General features: G+C 29.5%; 1 protein-coding gene across 4 annotated transcripts in view; it reads right to left on the bottom strand.

The window, feature by feature from the left end:
* Window positions 1–26,208, bottom strand: part of LOC111623614 (membrane-associated guanylate kinase, WW and PDZ domain-containing protein 2-like) — an 87,414-nt gene that overhangs the window by 19,481 nt on the left and 41,725 nt on the right. For 2 of the 4 annotated variants that reach the window (XM_023366258.1, XM_023366267.1), the window contains exons 2-6: window positions 18,349–18,462; window positions 16,227–16,346; window positions 7,485–9,330; window positions 1,332–1,481; window positions 37–119 (exon numbers count right to left, since the gene is read on the bottom strand). In XM_023366258.1, coding sequence (XP_023222026.1) covers window positions 37–119; window positions 1,332–1,481; window positions 7,485–9,330; window positions 16,227–16,346; window positions 18,349–18,462 — 2,313 coding nt within the window. The remainder of the gene's footprint in view (window positions 1–36; window positions 120–1,331; window positions 1,482–7,484; window positions 9,331–16,226; window positions 16,347–18,348; window positions 18,463–26,208) is intronic. The other 2 variants (XM_023366278.1, XM_023366285.1) reach the window with 2 other exon arrangements.

Here is a 26,208-nt window from a genome sequence, read left to right as displayed (position 1 = left end):
ATAAGAAAATTATTAAATTATATTAAAATTTCAGACCGTCGTCATCGCATTCTTCTATTGCTTTTTTCTGTATCCTGGCCATTCTAGGATCTAACCACTGTGATGTACCAGAATTATGACTGTAAAAAAACATTTTAGCATTAAATATTTTCAAAATAATTGCAATATATTCTATTATTAATAATATTCTTCTAAGTTGTAAAAAGCAATTTATGAATACTTTATTATTCTCTTATTGGAAACAAAAAAAATTCATTGTTTTATTTTAAATTGCATGGCTTTCCCTGACTTCTCCTGAGCAACTATGTACAAATTCCCTGACCCTCACGTCCCTTACAATATGGCAAATTGACAATAAAACAGCATTTGATTAACTACGTACGTATGCTATTGCTTCTCCAACTTTTAATTTGTTATTTTTCTTTTCTAATTAACAGTTATATATTTTTTATAATTGACAAATTATTAAAATTAAAATGTTTTATTAAATTAAACTTGAACTTTACGATTCATTTTGTACATGATATAAATAAAACAAAAAAGGACCATCCTATGATGGATATTTAAGTTATGTACAGAAGATGCCAGATAGTTTTTTTTTTTAAATTGTAAAAACTCTTTTTTTAAAGTAGAAAAGTTGCCTATAAAGTAGCTAAACATTAAAAATAGTAAGTCAAGAGTAAAATGCATAAGATTACTGTACCAAAATAATAAAACAAATTGCAAGATCACATAAAAACTAACCCAATTTGAGATATTTTACCCAATCTGGCTATCCTAGTCACCAATTTCCAACCTCTTTTCTGCAGTTGAACGAAGTTCACGCTTTAAGAAGACATTAAAATTTATATTTTTTCTACTGAAAATGCAAACGGCCAACTCCACTCAAAGTAGTCTTTCCCCTTATCCTATATCTATGCATGTTTAAACAATGAAAACAAGCACTGAAAAACTCTCTCTACTAAAATCTCCAACTTGTATGCATACTAATTAAGAAAATTTGAAAATAATAAGTTAAATAGACTTAAATTTGGTTTTTTTAGTGAAGCAGAGTACTAAGATTATTCATAAGTTAAGTGTAAGCAGCTTCATCGTATCTGTGCTTTGAAGAATTTAATGTCTCCCTAAATGTTATTTTTCCAATAAACTTGAAATTAAAACTTCTCACGTTAATATATAGAAACATTAGAATCATCAAGTAAACAATTTAGTAAAGTAAATAATAAATCAATAAAATTTTAAAACAAATGCATTTATGTTGTTGGAATTTAACAGCAACTATGGTATGTGTAGATACATTATACGTAAATTTATTTTAATAATATACTTACTCAATAAAATAAACTTCACCATTTGGAGTATATGCTTTTTCCCAATTATCTGGCAATGGACCAAGATTAGAAAGTGGAGAAACATCTTCATTTTTATTTAAATTACCAGAATTTCTTCTAGCACTCCATGCTGATAACGGTGTGGAAGACCTACAATTCATTTTATATAACGATGTACGAATGTATATTAAAATCATTAGAACAGATTTTCAATAATTTATAGTTACTGATAAATGATCAAACAATACAGAGGTATGTTTTCTTTATTGATAAAATAGTCCAATGTGCTTGTTATTTTAATATATATAATATTTAATTTACTATAAGTAATGACTAAAATATGTTTAGAATTTGAAAAATTTATAACAATTTATGAAGCTTGGCACTGTGTTGTGAATTACCGAAATTAAACTGCTATAAATGTTTCCACATAAATAATATTTCAGTTGCGTTAAAATAACAGTTTCATCCCAATAATTTGAAAAAATTTATATTGCATTATGAATTTAAGTTCAACAGAAATAATGATTATTCTAATAAGGGGAAGACTAGAAGTGGAAGCACAGATTTTGGACAGGAATAGGTTTAAAATGTAGAGTTTGGCAAATGTAATAAAACCTACATGGCTAGTTGTAGATGGGCTTTTGTTTCTTTGTAAAATGGATTTAAACGTTAGAACGTATGACGTATACTGCTGATTTTAAGCCATCTTCAACATTTGTCATAGCTGTGAGTCAAGTGGCAAAAGCTTGCACAAAGGAAACTCAAGTTAAATTTCACGCAAATTCTCACCTTTTCTAAATTTGTTTAACACTATGTGCTTTAAATATTCTTCTGAATAACTCATTTTTACTTTTCTGGTCGTTAAGAGATTTTATTTAAAACATAACTTTTATATTATTAACCATANATTTCTTTGTTATTGAACGTAAATTTCTGTTAAATATTATTAAATAATTGTTTTACTAATTGCTTACGCAATCCATAAAACCAAAATAAAATACGAGCAATTACTTACTAGAATATTTTCATGATAACAGACTGAAATTTTTATCATATTTTAATTTTAAAAAACACGTGTTTTTCGGTTCACACCGGACGTTTATATGTAGTTAATCGTGCTCTTAATTAGTTGTAATAATTAATTATTACAAAATGGCAAAATGCTTAATTCTGAGGATATAGATGAGTTTTATAAGGAAAAATTATAACGAGTAAAATTGCCACGAAGTCAGATCCTCTTGAGAAATGACAGGTGACTCTCTCTCTCTACCCTCTTGACCTTTAACCACCAAAATTTAATAGCATCAATGCCTCTTATATAAGTTACCATGCCAAATTTTGTTTCTTAATCATTATCAGATCTTGAGATATTAAACAAAATAGATGACAACAAACATGTACACAGAATTTTTTTTTTTTTGCCTTTTTTTGGGTTGGGAGTCTAAAAACATGGAGATTTGCAAAAAAACTCGGAGATTTAAATTTTACACAATTTTAATACTTTCCTTTGTTATATAATCCTTTCCTGACATAACAGCCGGAAAAGTAAAAGTAAACAAAAAACCCAAAATCCAACCCGAGTGTTCTCCATGCAAATCCTTGACTCGTAGCTATGATAAATGTTGATGACGATTTACATTTAGTGGTATATATCATACATTCTAATGTTTCAATCCATTTTACAAAGAAATGAAAGCCCATTTACACCTAGTAATGTAGGGTTTTATTACACTTGCCAAACCCTACATTTTAAACCCAATCTGTCCAACTTCCACTTCTGGTCTCCTCCTTGTAACATGCATATTAAATCATCCTGTAGTTGATTTAATCTTTACTTTAGAAAAATAATCTTATATTTATTAATTATTGGTTTATAGTTGTCTGGCATTGAGACAAATCCATAAGATATATTACAAAAAGCAGAAATTCCAAATATAATCTTGTTAGATCTTTATATGAACAATGGAAATGGACAAATTAATTCAACATCTTTTATATTCCAGCAAAAATAAGATTTAATTACCCTCATATAGATGTATATTTAAAATAACTGTAACAATAATCGTTAAAGAATTAAACTTTCAATACCTAATAATAAGTTATAACGCCAAGGATATTTAAAATGACACAATTACTTAATAGAAAAAATCATTGTCAAATCCCACATCAAAAAGAGAAAGCATTTTTAAAAAAAAAAGGAATCAGATCCAGTAATACATATCTCACTTTTACTTCCAGGCTGCTATGTTTTCTTTCCCTTGTTCCAATAATTCTCCTGTTATGTATATATAAAAAAAGGAAATTATTGGAATCGTGTCATATTTGACTCTCTGAGGTTCTTACAAATCTCCACGCTTTGAGACCATGCCTGAACTCAAAGAAGTAAATAAAAATTACATGTGTATGTGTGTGCTGGAATCTATTTCATTTAGTATCACAGGATGGGATGAAGATAAGGAAACAAAATTTGGCATGATACCTTGTGTATAAGGGACATTGATGCCATTAAATTTTGATGGTTAAAGGTCCAAGAGGTGGGGAGATTGAAGGGGGACCACGTGTCATATCTCAAGAGGGGTTGGACTTAATAAAGATTTTACTCATTACTAGCATTTACAAATTTTTATAAAACTCGTCCCTACTCTCAAAATTAAGTTTTTTTCCCATTTTATAATAATTAAAAATATAAAAATTTTAAAATAAAATCTCATAACAGATAAAACTGACATAACTACGCGGTAAGTCACAAACACCGACAAACAAAATGGAAGTTTTGGTTAGAAATAAATACAATACTTTTTCTTGCGATATATCTAATAATAGACAGATGTCATCGTCTCTCGAAATATCTTTATTTCGCTTATATCTTTGTAAATATCTTTTTTATTTCACTGTCGATAGCCCGACACGTGTTCCACAGCCATCTTGTATTTTCTCACATGCGTGAGATTATAGGATCTCTCTTATGACTGGATCTAGTTTCAAGAACTCTCTTGAGTCGATCGCGATTAAACCTCATTTCAGTCGAGATTGAAACGGTCGAGGGAGGTCACACCAAGGCGAACGGAGTATAACGCTTTAGTTTAGTAGTGTTACAGAGTATAATACATATATTTTAATATATTTTTTAAAAGAAACAATATCACTGAGAAATGTTACGTGTATTTAACAAGGTTCGGAAAACTTTGAAAATGTTAACAATGGGTTCGGCCGAACCTGTGCGAACCCGCTGAATATCACCACTGCTTACATTGCATATTCAAATTTCAAACCACATGTAAGCACCTAAAAGACTAACATCCAATAAATTTATGCATAGCATGACTTTGAATATGCAACATAAATAAGTTTATTGTTTTTAACTTTGAGAGTCATTATTCACTCAACACCCAAAGATACTATTGTTTTGTTGAGTTTGTCACCTTCAATCTTTTGAGAAGTAGCGTAAACAGTGAAAAGAAAGAAAATGGTTGCTACGAGGGAGAAGAAATTAAAAATATAAATTAAAATGTATATAAACTGTGTTATTTATTTTCTTAACATATTTTCTGTATTATCCAGATTTTCGGTCATCTGGATAATCCAGTCTCATTTGAGCCACATAAACAGGGTTCCACTGTATTCCCATTTACTCATACATGAAAGTTATCACACTATTATGACAAAACATTTTATGATAAAAGGTTCCCAATTTCTCCATTAAGTAGACAAAAGAATCAGCAACAGTGTCAATATGAATGCCACCTGTAACATTTTCTCAACTTTTCCCTTTTTCTGCATTAATACTTTCATAACCATCTAACCTGCCAAAGTGAAAAATTCTGGCTAGTATCATCTCAATACACTTTAGACAGGTTACTGTATAATGAATATAACAATATAATATTGAGAGAAAGTACTGGGTGATAATAATTCAAAATAAGAGAAGATTTTTTCCAGAATTCTAAAAACCGAGTCAATGTAATGAAATTAACTGTAAAACTGAAGCGTTCCAATTCTAAAAAACCGTAGACCTTACATTAGTCTTTATATGAGTAAACAAGTAGTGGAGTTTTATTTTAGAAGGTACTTTGAAGAATTATTAATATAAAACTGAAGACATCAAGAATATACGAAATCACAGAAAACAAATAAGATACGGTCTAAGACTACTACTACAAATAAGACATCACAATTTTTGAAAATTAAAAAAAAAAAAAAAGCCGTAATAATAAGAAAGAACTTGTCTATAAAAAAATTGAACAGGAAAATTCTTAAGAGAGGGAAAACAGAATGTTAATCAAAAGAGCAATATATAAAAAAAACAATAGCAAAATCAAAAGAATTAGAATCATTGACAAAACTGAAACCAGGAAGAAAACAAAACATGATGAAAGGCTATTATAAGACAAAAAATTAATTCTTAGAATACAAATCTTCAGAGAACTATTCAGAAAAACTATATACAATAAAGATATGATCATGATTACAAATGCAATATGAAAATAAGTAACAATTACAGATGATTCATGACAATAATACATATTGTTCAATTAAAACAATAAACANGTCTAGAGGTAGGCAGTTAAGCCATCTTATGCTAATTTTAATTTAGACTTTCTGGAAGAAAATTGGTCTGAAGCAGGACTTTGAACCCACTCCAAGGCTTTTCTGGTTTGTTTGGTTTTTTTTAATCGGTTTTCAATGAAAATTCAAACAAAAACTGAAATAAATGAATGAGTTATGCCAAGTGTTGATTATTACGCTGCATTGCGGTTTTGAAAAACTAATATAAAGATACAACATGGTTTTGAAATATGAAAAAAATTCAAACAGTTTTTTATTTATGGAAATTTCCATGTAATTTCCAGAAGTAATTTTTTAATACATATTTTACACAGCAGTATTATATTTTCTTTTCCTATCATTGAAGTTGCAGAACTTATTAAATTACTTTAAAAAATGGGAAATAATTATATCATTCCTTTCCAGGATATTTTATTTTTAAGAAATTCCAAATTTTTTAAATTGTATTTTGTGATTGAGGATTCCAGTAAATTCCAGGACATAGATCACTTTTTCTTGAAATCCTGGGATAAGCAAAAGACTGAGAAATGAGAAATCCTATTTAGCAGAGAATTTATCTTTTTAATTATAACAACATAAATAACTTTTGATATTTTTCATTAAAGTAAGATTTTTATAATGCTGTAGCTGGTTAAAATTATATGTATAATCATATATAATCTGTATTATATTTTATAATATAAAAATAATTTATTGTCCAATATTATCATCACCTATATCAAATATTAAATTTGTCTTATGATTTCACAACTATTCTTTCCAGTTAATGGATGATGCGAAAAAAAGAGCTAAAGAAAAACTTCAAATGCCACCAGTCATGAAAGAGAGAGAGCCTATTACAACTGTCATTTCATATGATCCTGAAATTCAAGGCTATACTGACTGTAAATATGTTTTTACTGATATCACTTACGGAATATCAGATAGGGTATGTTCAGAAAGTTTTTTATCAAATACAATATTAATTTAAAATATCTAATTAGCTTTTATGCCATATTTCTATTCAGAAAAGAATCATAGTTACAAGACATCCAGATGGAAAACTTTGCCATTCTTCATGGGAAGAGAGACATTGGATGAATCAGATTTATTTTCCTGTACCTGAGCGTACTTTAGAAATGCCAAAAATGTTTGAAGAGGAACATTTACAGGTATTTTAATACATTGATGTTTCAGGAGTTTGAGAATATCGGTGCTGCTCAAGGATATTTGGGGACCAAGGCATATGCCCTTGTAGTTTTTTCAGAGAATGTTAGTCAACTATCTTAGGTAAAATTAGATAACTAAAGAAATTCTAATTGAAATCATGCAATTGGCTTTATTATATTTATTTCTACGTTAAAGTAACAAAACTGATTGCTTTGATTTTAATGGAATGTTGCAGTACTATAAACACACTCCTGTGATGTTAGTTGACATAGATTTTTTGTAGTTTTCTTCTTTATAATGATTTTAATGACTTAATAGTTTGTATTTTCTATTTATTAATCTTAGAAATTTATTGAAAGTTTATTAATTTTTTTATAAATCTTGTTTAATTTAAATATTAGATACACACATATATATAAATAACAAAAAACTGACCTTGTATTAGGCTGCTGCCCTAATAAAGAACAATCAGAAGAGTCTGTTGGATCAACAGATTTTGCTGCCATTGCTTCTACATTAGAACGATTTCTTCTCCTTTTTCCTTCAGAAGAGGGATGTGCTCCAGGAAGAATAATTCCACTACTGTTTCCAATAGAATTTGTTCTTCTTGGAGGAGTTGTTGGAGTTTCTTTGTGTGGCTTAGGGGTACCATAATGATTGCCTGGCAAAGCAGATGCAGAGGAAGCAATAGTCACAAACAAAGAATTATCAGAAGACAACGAATCACATGACTCGCACAAATAATTTAAAGCGGTTCTATTTATATCACATTTATTAGAAGGAAATGAAATTTGATTTCTTAATAATTTGCAATTATTATTGTTGTCATATGTCATTTTATTATAATCAGGATTAAACTTATTACTATTTAATGAAAAAGAAGAAGACAGTCTTGACAGTATATCATCACAGTTATAGCTAGTTAAATTTGTACTGTTATGAATATTTTCATTAGAAATGTGTGTAGAGTTTTTGTTCTTATAGTTTTCATTATTAATGGTGTAATTTCCATTAATATATGGCTTTTCATTTTGAAGTTCATCAAATTTTAATGCACTTTTATTTTTTAAAGAGACATCTTCATTTTTTGGCACACTGTTTTCAATACTGTTGTTATACTTTTTGTGTGTTTTATGATTTTTGCAATCTTCTTTTCTAAATAAATAACCATTATTCTTTTGAGAGCTTTTATACTTTGTATAATTTCTTGAATGCTTATCACTAACTGCTTTGTATAACCGAGAAATATTGTGATCTAATAAACCATAATAATCTATTCCTCTATTATTTGATAAATATTTATCTTTATTTTGGTGCTGTTTGTATAAAACTTTTCTTTGGGGTATTTTTTGATACCTAACAGGAAAAGAACACGATCTCTTTAGGTAAATTGTATCGTTATTATCTGAATCAAAACTTTCATCTGCACTACTGTCACTTAAATTTTCTCTTCTATTCATTGCTTGCCTTAATGAATGTCTATTTTTCTTTACTTGAAAAGACTGATTGTCATAGAAAATTTGTTCATCGGGAGATATATCAGGGAAACCGGCAAGTGTTTCTTGAAATTTACTATAAAAAGCATTACATTCATCTAAATTATCATTTGTAAATTTTAAAGATAACATATTAGGATTAATTTTTGAATTTTTAAAGTTATCATTATCGATTATTTTTTTCATGTTGTTAATATCTAATGTGATATCGGTTTCTATGCCCACATCAATAGTTTTCTTATCGCCACCTTTAATATTTGATTCAGTCTGTGTTTCAACACTTATGGCATTTTGTGTAATGTCCCTTTTATTTGCTTTATGGTATTTTTTATGTGAACATTTTTCTACCGAGCAGTCACTAAATGTAGCAACGAGTGTATCGTCTGTAGAACTTTCACTATCGTTAATACTGGAAATTTCATCTTTTATTTTTTCAGTATCTATTGAAACTGTCTGTGCATCTAACTGTCCATTTTTTAAATTATTCCCATCTGTTTGTTTAGTATTACTTACATCTTCTGCAGAACTATTAGAATATTCGTATGTATTAGATGAATAATCTAAATTTTTTTGCTTGCAATTATTATTATCTGAAACAGAAAGATTAGCTATTCCATCACTAGTTACTGTATTTAAGTTATCAAAAGATTCATTCAAGTTATCATTGAATAATTGAAAAGAAGCTGAACTGTGCTCACATGTCACAGGATGAATTGACACATTAGAAAGATTGGCAGAGAAAGCAGAGGCAGCAGGGGCAGGCCTCGGAGTACCATACATATTTCCTAGACGATAGAAGAATTATTGAAATAAGTTAGTAGAAATTGTTTAAAACGTAAAGACGATTAATTAAAATTAAAGAATATCCAATTAGATTAAAATTTCATTTCAATTTTTTTAAAGCAGAAAGATTAAAAGAGTAGATAGTATATTAATATTAATAGTGAGATACAAGCTAAAATATAAACAGTTAGAAATAATTTTAAAATTAATGTGATTTATTCTTGATTAATTCTAAGTTGAAAATATAAAGTACCATATGTTAACAGTTATTACATAATGTATAGAATATAATAGTATCTCATTTGTTACTTTTGTGTATTATATATTTATATAATTGTGTGTTTCTACTCTACAAAGCACAGTTTAAATGTATACTGTGTTAGAAAAGAAACAATTGTCTTCCACTGGTTATTTTTTCTTTTAATAAAAAAATTGTATAGACAAAGATAATCATTTTATTTCAAATAATGTTAGTTGTCAAATATTTCATAGTGATTATTAATAAAGATACTTTTCTACTATTCTATTAACAATGATTAAATTTATCAAAATGCTATTCACGAGATACGCTACAGCTACTATTATATTACAAAGCCTGTATAGATTCAAATAAGTATCTATATAGAAACTTATAATACAAATCTTTGGGAATGATTTCTGATTAAATTAAAACAAAATACCTAGACAGATATTTTTCGAATGAAGCAATAATTATTAAGAAAAATACATTAAAAAATTATTTTGTTTTCTTTAAAAAGGAAACACCATTCCACATCTGGACACTTTTTGGTTTATAATCATTTGTTGTGAATTGAGACTATAGATAACAAATTTAATTATATGCTGTCACAGCACTGTCCATTGCTCAACTTTTGAAACTAGTTTCATAGGTATCAAAAGTGGGTTTCCCCAAAAAAACTTAACTTTTCAAGAACAGCAAATTGTCCAATTTTGGAGCAGGTTGATACACGACTGGACAGTGGCACTCCATCTTTGGATATAAAGATTTCAGGCCAAAGAAAATTCAAATATCATGCACATTTTATAAAAAGTTTAAAACTATCATTCTTGTATTTAAATAATTACAAAATGGCTTGAGAATCAAAGGAATGATACTCATTTGACAATATAAAAATTTTGCATGAATAATATCCAATTTTCACTTAAATGCATAAGCTACACATGTTAATTATAAAATGTTTTAATATTAACCAACACTGGCATAACCATCAAAGAAGATATTAAATAATATAAAAATATCTCTAACACTACATAAAGGACAAATAAACTGTGTGTATTGGTGGTAGCAGTTAGGCAAATATATCACTTGTCAACTAAATATTTCTTTTAATCTGTATTTGTAAATACCTATGAATGCTTTCTCCTTGGAGTTATGTGACCAACAACTTTGTCATCAGATGCAGATACATTCTATATTTCTATTCAGATAATACTTTGGCAATGGGAATTTGAAGTTCACTACCCACCTAGAAAACTTATTAATAATGTGAACTTCCCCAATTAATAGAAAGGTTGCGGCCAACGTTTTCATCACGAAAACGTGTACGTCAAACGTTCAGCACCGCCTTCCTGTAAGCCTAGAAGTTTGACAATGGCGTTTGATACGTCAAGCATGATTCCACTGACATTCCAAATGCCATTGTCAAACTTCTAGGCTTACAGGAAGGCGGCGCTGAACGTCCGACGTACAAATTTTCACAATGAAAATGTCGGCCGCAAACTCTCTATTAATGATTAATTTTTAACAGATTCAATATTGATGCAAACCTGTTGTAACAAACAATCCAGTCCACCAGTGGATACACTTCCACTACCTGGTAGGGGAATGTCTTGTATAGCAAAAAATTACTGTTTCCATAACAAGTGATTAGTGACAAAACTTATGATTTGAAAACAATTTGACATGACTCCAATAGGTACATTTCTTCATAGCTTAGTCTCTATTGGAATGTTGCAAAACATGCTTAGTAAGAAACTTACAAGCATCACCTGAGAAAGTTAAACAAGACCACTGAAACTGGTTTACCACTTCCTATGTCCACATAGTTACTCCCATCTTGCTGAACCACAGATTCAGTACATAAATTCCATTTAACAATAAACTCAGGAAATCTCTTGACAAGATATGCATTGCAAAATTTAAACTGTCCATTGGTGGATCTGTCACATATGAAATAATTATCCCTAAATTTATTCATATCTTATAATAATATTTTTTTCAAACAAACTATTAGTGTTCAATAATTTCATTATCTGAATTGAATCTAATTATTGAAATGCAAACTCTTATTATTTATTTAAAGGTTTTTCTGTATTTACAATTTCACAAGTAAAATTTAATTTATCACTTATTATCTCATAATTAATCTCACATCTGTTAATACTGCTAATAAATAAACTTTTATAATTAAGAATGAATTCATACATTCTAATCAATTTAATTTCGATCAAATATTGGCCACCAGTGGCCAAGTAGTTCCATTCCCTGAACACGGGTAATTCAGTTGTGGGTGCGTGCCTCGCCAGCTCGTCTTGGCAAGAAACGCATCCACATTGGAGTCTTCCAGGTTTTCTCTACATCTTTAATGCCTAAATAGGGGCCAGTTACCATTAAAAAAATCAGCTGAAAGGCATCCCCCTAGGCAGATTGCCCAAGTGTTGTGTTGCTGTAACTAAACAAACAGAACCACATATTTCCAATTAATTAAAAATATTAATATTTAAATATTTTATCATCACAAAATAAATACATTTAGAAAACAGAAAACATTACTTTTCTTTAAATATTCTCACTTGGTAAGTATCACTCCCGATCAATACCATCTCTTGACATTTTGCTACAAATTCTATCTTGAAATTATTTCCCAAAGTTTTGTAATATATCTTCCAAACATCACAAGTTGTTAAACATCAGTACAGTTTAACAAATTAAAAAACAGAAAGAATACCAATATTATTTTATCTTTTTCCTAAATTAATTTAATTTATTCATCCCTGAATGATTAAATATTAAAATATTTTTTAAATATTTTCTTCCAAGTTTGTCTATTTTAAATTAAATTTAATCATTTATTGAAAATGACTTACAGAAAATATTAATGGAATGTAATTTATGTTTCGATGTTACATTCTTTTTTCACGAGTAACGAAATAATTTTTTTATCAAGACTAAATCAGTTAATGAACGAAAGTTTTATAGAAAAAAAAAAAATCAATAAGATCAATCTTGTTTCTTATATTAAAAACAAAAATTATAAATTTTCAAGTATAACAAGTTTTTAAAAAGGTAACAGTAATTGATAAATCAGAATGTAAATAGTAGTAATGAAAATTAATGTACATTATTATAATTGTGCAAAATACACTGTGATCAAAGCAACAGTCGATAAATTTTTAAAATTTGCATTAAAAAATTCTACTTTTAATCTCAATTTAAATATAAATTTTCAAAATTTGTAATGTAATGAAACATTCAAACATTTTTTAAGTGACTCTCAATGTATTAAATTATGAAATGTTATAAAACAAACTGAGATGTAACAATTTTTAGTACAGTAGAGCGTCGATTATCCGAATCAATTGGGGACTGGGGTTGTTCGGAAAATTGATTTTTCGGATAATTGATTATGTACAAAAAAATACATTATTAATATAGTATATTAGTATATCCCAATAATAGTATATTAATATTCCCATGTTTAAATTTTTCTCTGTTGTGTGTTGCTTCGCGTTGAATTTTTGTCTATGTTAAGCCTAACAAAAATTTTTATAATAATAATCGTGGCTATTGTATCGTTAAAAATTATTTCTTTATTTTGTACAAACAAAATAAATATATTGAAAAATATAAAAAACAAAAAAAATTACACTTTAGAAGTTAATCTAATATCAAAAATGTTTGATTCAGCACGACACAGTCCGACTGGAACGCTTTCGGTTAACCGACGTTTCAGTTGATCGGCATTCGAATAATCGACGCTTTACTGTACTTAAATCTGTTTTATTCTAAACAAAGTTTTTTTGGACAGATCTGATAGATGCAATTAAGAAATTGAACCTGTGGACAGTTTCTTCTTACAAATAGTTATTTCGAAGTTATTATTGTTAAGTAAAAAATACTATAACATTTGAATGCTACAGATGGTGACTAATCCTTTTATGATTGTCCTATGAATATCTCATTATTTTGTATTTGTAAAGAATCTTTACAAATACAAATTTTACTATGCATACCTAATTTCTATTATTTATACTAACATATTATTTATGATAAGAAACCTCATCCATTATTTCTTATGAATTCTTAACTCCTATACACAAACTCTGAACGGAAATATTACTAGAGAGACTAACTCATCATACATATATAGAAGTTAAATATAATCATCATGATAAAATCATATTTAATTTATGTTCATGTTTATTTCAATCAGTTTCATTATATCATATCATACATGATATGATATAATGAAACTGATTAAAAAACTAATTTTTAAATAGGTTGATGATATCAATTTAAGACCTATTAGAAAACTATATCTGGAATAAATTACTATGATAACTATATATTCTACAGTAATACCCCAAACTTACGCGATAGGTGGGACTGAGTGAGAACCGCATAAGTCAAATTCGCATAAGTTGGGGTATAATTTCGCAATTTGTGTAAATCCAAGTCGGATATATGTGTGAGGCCCCAGAAATAGCCCCCCAAAAAAGAAAGATATGTAAAAATTTGTTAAGAAGTTAAATTGTCAAGAAAACAAATTATATAAGTGTCAAATCGGTGATACCGGACTTTGACATCGGCGCTCATAAAGAATAACGGGAAAAACAAAATTTTAGATTTAGAAAAAGAAAATTTTAAATGTTAAAGTTAAGATGCAGTTTAGAAAGCAAAACGAAACTAAAAAAAAATATCAAAATGAGCATAGGTGTCATAGTCAACAATTAAACGCGATCAGCGTCTAAAAGATGGTGTTGGATAAACCATCTTCAGCCAACCTTTCCCGTGAACTATACAAAGCTCCATTTACACCTGGAGACAGGTGGAAGACCAATTAGAAAACGATGATGTAAAGTCTGTCCAATTAGCAAAAAGCCAATCTCGAAAAACTTATAAAATCATCAAGTCCAAGGACAATGCAGCTTCCACTAAGACTTCCACTAGACTTCTGTTGTGTTCATGTATCTCCATTTTTTTTTTTGGACTTCCGTTCATCTTTCGTGTACTGTCTCTCTAGACTTCGAACATTTTACTCAACACTGTCCAGGACCCCTACGACACTGGACCAGATCGCCACCGAAAACCCCTTCAACACAGGACCAGATTGCCATCAAAACTCCTATGACGCTGGACCAGACCGCCACCGAAAACCCCTACGATGCTGGACCAGATCGCCACCGAAAACTCTACAACGCAGGACCTGATCACAACCGAAATTCCTACAACACAGGACCAGATCGGATCTGAAGAAATCTTAAAGTTCGGAATCTCAGGACTTGTCCAACGAAAAAATTTATGTAAGCATTTTCGATCAAGAATAAACGGTTTGCCTCTGTAAAACACTTGTCTTTTGCTGCCTCTCAAAACCGCCACCCACATATGCTTAGACCCTAGACCATCCCGATGGTAAGGAATAAAATCTCCCCTCCAATCGGCATTCTTACATATGTAAGCTAATAAATGTTCTTGTTAATCTTATCTCGTCTTTTGATTCATTCACGGTTACAAGAAATCACCACATAGAGTCTCTCAAGCCTTTGTATATATAACAAAAACAGAAATAAATAACAAAAAATAAATTGTAGCTATGTGTCAATTTTGCACGACATATCCAAACATTTAAGTTGAACAATAGTGTGAGGGAAGTGAGTAATCAAGAGTTGCGTGGTGCTCAAACAAAAGGCAAATCGACGAGATTTGAAAATCACATAACTTCAGGTTCGCGTAAGTCGGGATAGCGTAAGTCAAGGTATTACTGTATTATCATTGTCATTATTATATTTACGTTACAAATTTAATTGTTTTCTTAGATTCAAATGTATTTTTTATATTAAAGAAATATTTTGCTTTAAAATTTTTTAAAAATTTAATTACTAAAATTCAAACAATTTTTTTGAATTGTTTCTGCTAAGTTAATTTTTATTTATTCTACAAGAAAAATAATATTTAGGGGGGAAAAAACTATATGATGATACTGTTTAACCATTTAGCATGTTATTTATATCATTTTCACTATTTTTAAAATTGCATTTATAGCTTTAAGTAAAAAATTAAAAATATAGAAAAAAGATATATAATAAATAATCTGTATCTTTAAATGTTAAATAATATAATCATTTTATATTATTAATACATAAAGCCAATTATTTTATTGATATTTTGCTTAAAAATTAAAATTTTTTCATTAAACAAATTTATTATATAAACGCATTATAAAATATTATTAGGTAATGCCAAATACTATAATTACTGAACAGTTTTATATTCATTTCTTTTTTTTTAACCCAATGGTTTAAACAAAACAGGAAGTTATTTATTATTAGTTTATTAAACTTCAAAATTATTTGATTTAAAATGTAAATAAACTGCATAAAATATGTTTATATAACATAAATGTTAATAAAATTAATATTACTAAAAAATATAAATAAATTGCTGTAATTGTCTTGAAGGATTAACTTTTGTCCAAATAATATTTATTTTGTGAATACTTTAATATTAAATTAAATAATTATAAAACATTTAAAATGATAAAAATGATCTATTTTGTATAATTAAAACCATTAGAAAAAAAACCCATTGAGTTAAATTTTCATAAAATTTAATTTTTATTTTATTATTAATAAATTTGCAAATGTATAATTTTAATACCCTCATAAATCCCACTTTCAAGTAAATTTCCACTTCTTTCCAATGCAATAAATTCTTCTGGAGTTAAAAATGTATAATCAACACCATTTACTTCTCCATCCCTCTGAGGTCTTGTTGTACCTTAAAATGATCAAATTTAATTTAAATTATTATTTTCATCTTTTGTTTTCAAGATGCTTTTTATACTTTTAACTTTTAAACAAACAAACATTTAAACCAAACAGTCATTTGTATATTGAACTATTTACTTTTATATTTAATAATATGATTTTGAATTTGTTACTCAATATTAAAAACAAATCAGATTATCTCCATTACCATACACTGTTTGTCCAATAAGTATCGGGACTGAAGTCATAAAAAGAAATTTATTGAAGATATATGTACAGTGAGTTAATAATCTTCAAAATATGACCCTCCTGCATCAATGCACTGCTGCCAGCACTTTTTCCAGTCTTCATACACCCCTAGAAATTGGCAACCACAAAGCTGTTCAGGCATCCTATTGAAGCCACTTGGATTGCCTCAATTGTCCCAAAACAATATTCTTTTGTGCTCCTTTAGATCCAAAGGAACAAAAAGAAGTCAGGGGAGCCACATCTGGACTGTAGGGTGGTGGGGCAGCATTGACATGTTATATTTGGCCAGTGCCTCCCTCACAATTAGCAATGTGTGACTGAGTGCATTGTCGTGATGGAGCATCCAGGTATCAGTGATCTCCCTTCGAAGGATTGTAGATTGTAGGCAGCAGACTCTAATCCTCAAACATTTGAGCACTTCTGCATAAAATTTACTATTCACTGTTTGTCCAGCAGACACAAACTCCTTGTGGACTATACCTTTTGCATCAAAGAAGAGAGCAAGCATCTATTTCACTCTTGATTTGCTCATGCAGGCCTTTTTTTGGCTGATGAGAGGTGCGTGTGCATCACTCAGTACTTTACCTTTTGGTCTCCGGATCGTACTCGAAGATCCAAGTTTCATCACTGGTTATCACTCTGTCCAAAAGATTTGAATTAATCTCCAAATGTTCCAACAGTTCACGACAAATCATCATACAGTGTTCCTTCTGCTTGTCTAACAAAACCTTCAACACAAACTTCACGCACACTTTCCACATCTGCAAATCATCAGTCACAATTGAATGCAAAGTGGATTTCACTAAATTTAACTCCTGTGCTATCAAACAAACATTTAACTGGCAATCAGAGTTCAATGGTTCTTGCACTTCGGCCACATTTTCATTGGTTCAGGTTGCTGTTGGGCATCCAGTGCATTGTTCAGGTTCAACATCTTCCCGGCCAGAATTTTTATGTCACTCAAAAACACATGTTCTGAACATGGCTTTGTCCTTGTAAGCCTCACAGATCATATCAAAAAAGTCTCCATAACAGATTTGTTCAATTTAACGCAAAATTTGATGGCAAAACACTTCTCAATGGTTCGCTGCATCTTGACTCTCAACATGAGCACTAAACACACTTTCACTTTGAGTACAATCTACACACTTCAAAGGCTCGCAGACAACTGAGCCTGGTCTTGTAGCTGATCCCACTGATCCCGCCAAAGAGACTGCTCTCCATCCTTCCCATTGGCAAGAAAAAATCAGTCCCAACACTTACTGGATAAACCCTGCATCTCAAATTTTACTTTTTCTAATGCTGCTGTACATATATACTAGTTTTTCTACAAATTTCTCTGTAAATAAAAGATATTATTTACAGAGAAATTTCAAATATATTAAGATAATGTCAACATGTTGGAAGAACTATGTGAAAGGATTGTAGAACATTAGATTCCTTCTAAATTTCTAAATAGTTTTCAAAAAGAATAACAATAAAAAAGATGGAAATTCTCACTAAAATTCCTAGATATGTTCTGTTTTTAGAAAGACATTAGAAATAGATCCCTACTCTCAATAATAGTTTTTCTGGCAATTGCAATAAAATTTTATTTATGGCTAATTTTATATGAATCATTAGGCAATCTTTATGTATAAGATTTGATTAAGTTGTTCAACAGAGAAATATAGTTTTTATATTATTGTTGACAGCATAACATTACTATTTATTGAAGCAATTAAAGTTTTGAAGTTTCACTAATATAAAAATATTTTACTTACATGGTACTGTACGAAGATATAGATTGTCTCTAATGGTATTTTGCAAATCATGATCAATAGATCCTTTTTGAAATCTTGTGTTCAAATATTGTCTTAAATCTTTTGTAAGACAACCTGAAATGGAAAGTCATCAAAAAGTATTAATAAATCATAAATAATGTATTGGCAATTATCATTGTTTTCGAAGACATAAGTGAATGAAGATGTTATGTATAATCATTCAAAACCCAATTGTTTTGCATGGATAAAAGTATAATGCCTCTATAAACCCAACTGAAGATTTCAGAAATTAAATGACTCTGTAATACTCCTTACAACATATATTTTGTGGATATATTTACCCTGAAATAATTACATTATAAAACTTGTTCATCAATTCATTAAAAACTTTGAATTTTTAACATAACACCTTGATCCAATCATGTCTTCCATTTGTTAATTTTCATTTGCAATATATCTTATTATTAAAATGTAGCCATCAAAATATTAAGTTCTTAGCTAAATCAAATACCAAAACTGGTACTTTCTTAATTATAAATTTATTTAACCATTTAATTCCTATCATTAACCACATTAAAACTGCACTTAATGATATTTCTGAAATTCTGACTGTTCACTGAGATAAGCTGTTAACTGCATTAAATGTTAGGAATACAAAAGTAGAAAGTATCCTGATAGTCGTGACATTTGAAGATAAAGAACAGCTCATCAGTTTTCTAAAATTAGAAAATGCTTTTGATCAAGAGCAAGCAAAAGCCATTGGGAATGCAATAACAGGTTGGAGTTTGGAAAATGTAAAAATTCTTTGTAGTGATACAATTGTCTCAAACACCAGCTGCTTAAATGGTGCATGCATCCTCATTGAACAAATATTGGACAGATGAGTTGTCATTCTCCTGTCATCATCATATCTATGAATTAGTCTTACGAAGTGCATTTGACAACAAAATATGTGTTACAAGTAGTTCTGACATACCTCTCTTCATACAATTAAGAGAAAGTTGGGAAAATGTTAATGCTAGTAATTTTCATAGTAGTAAAGATCACATGAATGAATTTTTCAATGATTTAGAACTTCAAGTACTATTAAACTTTTATAGAGCTGAAATGCAAAAAGAAATGCCAAGAAGTAATTACTATAAACTTATAGAGCTGTGTATACTATTTTTGGGAGGTGACATGGAAAAGAAACTAAATGTCTGTCCTCCTAGGGCTATGCATCAAGCTTGATGGATGGTAAGAGCAATTTATTCCCTAAAAATGTTTCTCCTAAGGTCAAAACAAACTATCCATCAGAGAAAAGGAAACTTGACATGATATTTCTGTTTGTTGTAACAGTTTATATTAAACCATAGCTTAAGTGCTGTACAGCTCTAAAAGATCTCGGCTTCTTGAAGTCCTTAAAATCATATAAAGTAATAGATACAACCATTTCTACAACAGCTTTAAAGAAGCATAGCCAACACTTGTGAAATTTATCCAAAGAACTACTTTATTGCTTGGTATTTCTTATTGATTTTTTACAGTTGCGTAATATCTCCATATCATATCAATCATTCCTTGTATTCAAGTTTTGTGCTCAAGTTGGCACGGGTTAATCTCATTCGATTGACATAAAACTTCATATTTGAGTAATTCTGTCCAAATACAAAAATTTACGGGGTGGGTGCAAACATTTTTACAAAAATATTTTTTTCATTAAATTAAGGGATACCCTAATGTATATATTACATTCTGTACATCAATACTTGATTAAGGTCTTTGGGGCCCTGGGATATTAAAGAATTTGAGGCCCATTTACCCATCTTCTGGAAATGTTGGAAAACAACCATTGCCTCATTGCCTACAGTTAAATAAAATTAACTGTAGGCAATGAGGCAATGGTTGTTTTCTAACTACAGTTAAATAAAAATAGCAAAGTTGTATTGAAAAATTAGCTGAAGTCTTTAGTAATAACAAAAAATATTGCTTTTGTAGCCTTAGAAAATGAAAATAAATAGGCAAATACCTATGTCAGCAATTTATAAATTACATTTTTGGTAGCTAAATAGAAAATTAAAATATCTAGATCTAGCTACAAAATAGCTAAATTAGCAACGTTGGTTAAAGCATGCAGATCAGTTCTAGTGATTCTAGCATTGTCATTGGGTGAATTAGTGGATAGACTCACTAGCATTAGCAAAGGTGCAAACTTCAAGTCTATATCAATATCAGCATATACACCCATCACGAAATACACTCTTTAAACTGTAAAGAATTATTATTATTATGTTAGTTTTTTATTATTATTTCTAGGCTTAATTTGCATTTTTAAGTTATCTCATATTTATATAGGTTATTGTTTTATCTTGACTTCAGTTTAAAAAAAATCAAATAAAGTCTGAGGTAGGATTTGGGGCCTCTTAAACAGTTGAAGCCCAGAGCTTCAACCCATTAAGCCCCACCTTTAATCTGGCACTGCTGCCCATACATAAACTTACTACTAGTTTTTGAAATTATGCAAAATGTTAAATTGAATTAATTATAAATATAAATGACATTGCAAGATAAATCATGTTTGAAAACTCTCGAAAAACGGTAAACAATTTGAAAAATGACAAATGAAACTCTAAAGACGTTTGATAACATTATGTCTAAGTTATTTGAAAATATTTATTTCCTTTGTAACTATTTAATTAAATGTTTTATTTTTTATCATCAGTAGATCTGGAATTCTTTTCATTAAATAATGTTCCACAATACTAAAATTCAAAATTATCAGAAAATAATTAATTAATTGTCCATTTGTTTCAATAACTCTTAAATCTATGACATTTACATATTAAAAAATACATGTTTTGTACTGGAAGAATATTATACCAGGAATCAGCTCGATGAGACCGATTCCTGTCCTGATATCAAATATCAAATGAAAATTACTAGGTTTCCAATGAGATTTTCTAGTTTTTAAAGTTTTTCACAATTTTTCTAACATTCGATCAATTTTCTAAAGTTATAAAGTTTAGTTTGACTTTGAAGTACTGTACATTTTAGTTTGAAGTTTTTTGACTATGCCAATAGGTTCAAACTCTTGTTCTACTTTCAAGACAATTTCTTCACAACTTTTTGGCAAAATTCATTATTGAAAATAATATAAAACACACAAAAATAGATGATTATTGGTGCAAACATACGTATCGGATAAACTAAGCTTAGAAACTTCACTATCTCATCTTAATTTGCATCCTTCCAATTTCATAGCCTGTATCTTTCACTCGTATGGATTATACCTATAAATCTAGTAAGAATTTCATTTTTTCAACAATTATTTGCAAAAAATGTCATCTGTTAGAAATGAATCATATGCTATAGAACAGCAGTCGGCAACCTTTCTGACCTCATGGACCACTAAACTCAATTTTGAATCCTGCGGACCACTATCATGAATTTTTTTAAACGATACAAAATCTGTAGAATAATGATCATAAAAGTTCAATTTTACTATATTAATATGAAACTCGCATGTTTAATTATAACAAATTAATGCAAGCCTAAAGTTTATTACTGCTTGTTTGAAATAACTTTATGGATTCTTAGCACTTTTCCACAAAGGACGACAATTGCACTCACAATATTGTTTATTGTTCATTATTTATTAATAACAGTCACTTCGAACTTGGTTTAATATTCGAATAAAAACCCCCAATGAGTGAAAATAAGCAACTAAGCATTTTGCATTTCTTTCATAATACTTTACGTAACCTTCAGTTGATCAATGTCCAAATTTCTCCACAAACCACCCAAATTTTCTCACGGATCATCAATGATCCACAGAATACCAATTGACAACCCCTGTTATAGAATGTTTGTTTAAATGTTCCACTCTTTGACAAACAGGCAAGTAAATAAAATAACAAATACATTGTCCTTATGTTTCTCCTAGCAGGATGGAGAAAAAGGTTAGTGTGTTTGTTATTTCAAACATTTCAAACTTTTTATCTGGAAGTTATAGAAATATGTTTAGTGAGCTATCATCAACATGCAATCTCCACTATAATAATGATGATAAAGTTCATAACATTGGAGTTGAGAGAAAAACATTGACATTTCCAGTTTTAGATTTATCATCATTTGATGAAAAATTGCTAGAATTACTGCTAATGTCTTCATTGGGAGTTGGTAAATAATCATAATTATAATCATTAATTTCAAAGTTTAATTCAGAGTTTTTGCTTAAAACATCAGAATATTCAGTGCTTTACTGAATGATGTCTTAAATACAACCAGACAATCCCAATTATTACAGCCCAACAATTTGGGAAAGTTAATAATTATAAACAAATTTATTTATGCCAAGAAAGAAGAAAAGTACAGAAATCACCTTTCTTCTGTCAAAAATAAAAGATGAAACTGAAAATAAGTTACTTGCAAACAATTGCTTAAGATAGTTACCATCTTAGGAAAGAAATCCTCTTTGTAATTTGAGCGTGGCAATCAATGTGTTAATTTAATATACATATTGTTCCTGCCCACACTAAAACAATCCAAAAAAAATTAAGCAACAATAATCCTATTATCAACATTTCAGAGAAAAACAAGAACATATCAATGCTATAAAATACAACCTTGAAAACTCCATAGTCACTAAACACGGTGTATTCCAGGCATGGTCAACATATGGCCCACGGGCCGGATGTGGCCCGTGTAATGGGTGAAAAATTCTAACACCTAAAAGAAAAAAAAAAAAAAAACGGGCCAACAACTCGCTGTCCGGTTAGAGTTAACCCTCTATTACAAATCTCTTAAGTACAGCGTAGTACGTTGATAAAGCATGATAATGTGAAAAATGTATCTGTAATCTCTATGTACAATACAATTTAGTCTCTACAGGGTGACACCACAATGAGATCTCGCACCACCTCAAAATCTTCCTAGGGCAGCCTCTGGTTCGGACTGTGAAAAAAGTTCTCTTTCCAATTTGGCCCGGGGGCAAAAACTGTTGGCCACCCCTGGTGTATTTCCATAAAATTCATGATAATGTAAGAATAAATGAAAACACAGGGATACAACTAGATCCCATATGGCACCCTTACTTAAACATCTGAAATCTATTAGCCAGAAGGTAATACTTATATTATCACCACTGAATACCACCCTACAGTAGCATAACTTCTGTAGTAGAGCATATTGTACGAGCTGACCACTTGCAAATACATATGTAACCTTTCTTAAAACAGCTCTTACTTTTGTAACTGTAATCTTGTTTATAACTTTGTATTATATTCATTTACCATAGTATTTACTTCACAGTTAATTAATTTCATCAGCAACAATTTTAATCTCTGGTTGCTATTTGCACAGAAAACATAATATAACAACTGTGAAAAATACCAAAAATGAAGTCATCCACACATCAGCAACAAAATACATTGTTCCTTTTATGTATGTATAAAATGTAATTTTTTAATATTTTAATCATAAACCTGTTTGTAATGGAAAATGCTTGTATTTTTGTAGATGCCTGTATACCCACCAAATTGTAATAAATACGGCTGAAGAGGGACAGACAACCTTTCCGAAATGCATACAGTCATCATAATAAACCTGTCTACCTACTTTTGTGTGATTACTCTGACAACGTCAATAGTGTGTGATAAGTCCTCCATAGAGCCAAAACTTAGTGCTCATAGTTTCATATTATAACATAAGAACAAAAAGCAATTCACCAACCAACCAATAGTATTATATATTATAATATTAATATTTATTAAAATTAGATAGACAGTTAATTGAAACTAAAAATAATAATTAAAACTGGCCTTTAAACTAAAATTGAAATCAAAACAATTGAAATATAATATATTTCAGAAAGCGTGGATAAATAAAGTACTTGTTGTCGGTCTTAATTGATTCAGTTATATTTCGTGCAAGCAGTCAGAATTGAGTCTATCTGTAGCACTTCTTCGTAAAATATTAGTTTCGGTTTTGGTAATGGTGACAGAACATTTTACTTTTAATATATATTGCCGTTATAGGCATTTTTATGCATGAAATACAGTTAAAAAGATAAAAAGAAAGAAAAAAAAAAGAAGAAAAAGATTTTTTGTTTTGGGGATCAGGAAAAGATTAATCATTTTATATTGTTTCTTATGAAAAAATTTGTTTCAGTTTTAGAACAAATTAGCTTTTGAACAAAACTTTTAGGAACAATCAAGTTCAAAACACAAGGTTTGACTGTATATATAAATTTATCATCATAATAAATGTGATGTTAAAACACAAGGAAAAATTTATTGACTACCATTCGTCATATAATTGGTTGATTAGAATTGGAAAATAATTTTCCAAAATGAAATTTACTTTCAAAATTTAGAAGAGTTCACTTAAAATATTTCATATTTTATTGCTTTGATAGTAATTGTTTTATTTGTCTGTGCAATACAATTCTTTGACACTCTGTACATAGTCTTTTTTTTTTTTTAGAAAAATGGTTAACAATGCTGCGAAAAAGCATCAAAAATCCTCTTGGATCTACTTTCTACTGAGCTCCTGTAGAACTGTTAACCATTTTCATAAAAAAAAAATACATTAAAAAATCAAAGATTAAATTCTTATATTAAACTAGACTTGACCTAGATTACATTCATCTTATCTTTAATATATTCAGGATATTCTAATTCCATTTTGAAGCTATTTTTGATTAAAAAAAACTTCAAAGAAAATGAAAAATTCAAAAGAAAAAATAAATTTTATTTCATTTATTCATTGAAATCACATATTACATAAGTTAATCATTTTTTGATGTACAAAGAGTCCATAAGATAACAAATAAAATAGCACAAAACTGATTTTAGAATAAATAGAAACAATAAACATAATCTGCTTTACAATCATAAAAGAAAAATGAAGTGAGCAAAGAATATTTATCAAATAATAAAACTGAATAACATGAAAGCAATTAAAAATTATAAATGACTCGGTAATACGGTAATACTGATCAGGTAACCCAGATCACTCTTTATTCACACACAACTAAACACTGGTATGTACCAGTTCATCTCACTGGCTCCCTGGAGTTCCAAACATGGCGGTCTCATTTCCATGCCACCATACACTCGACCCATGTTGCCACTCCCGCATGTATACATTAAATTTAATGTTTAATTAATTTAATTTATTAACATATATTACACTTTCCCCTTTTCTTTTTACTGCTTGTAATCCAGATACTGTCTTGGGATTTGTACTGGTCTGTCACTACAGATTTTGGGAAGGTCCTTTCACCTGGTGAGAAATTTTCGGTGATTTCTGGTGTTGGTTCGTAAAGTTCCTTATTCTTGGATCCTGTCCCATTTTCTGTCCTGGTAGGTTCTTCCTCAGAAATATTATGGTTGGATGATCTAGTGGATTTCTCTTCATTCTGTGGTTTGTCTTCCCGGGAGAATGTTGGGGAATAGACAATGGGTGCAAATATATTCTGTTCCTGCAAAACGTGCCACTTGGGGTTTCAATGATGTAAGATCGTGGAGTATGGAGAGTCTCCTTCACCTTTCCATATGTTTGCATATCTGACACCCAGACTGGCTGTCTTACCTTCAAACGTGGAAGATTTTTTGCACCGTGGCATTGATCAAAAATAGTTTTCTGTTTACCTGCCTTCCCCTTCTCCTCCTTTTCTACTGAGGTAAAATCAATCAAACGAGGTATCAATTGTTGATTGCTTGAAGGCAGGGGTGTTCTCAATCTTCAGCTCATTAACAGTTCTGCCAGACTATAGCCATTTTCTAATGGTGTTGATCTCATTGCCAGCAGCATTAAATAATGATCATGTGACTCAGATTTCAAGTAATGACTTTTTAAACTTTTTGACCATTGATTCAA

Source organism: Centruroides sculpturatus, unplaced genomic scaffold (assembly GCF_000671375.1).
Source record: "Centruroides sculpturatus isolate CEXI.00-Female unplaced genomic scaffold, Cexi_2.0 scaffold84, whole genome shotgun sequence".
NCBI lineage: Eukaryota > Metazoa > Arthropoda > Arachnida > Scorpiones > Buthidae > Centruroides > Centruroides sculpturatus.
Note: the sequence above shows the minus strand (reverse complement) of the source record. Positions and strands in the feature narration are given on the sequence as shown.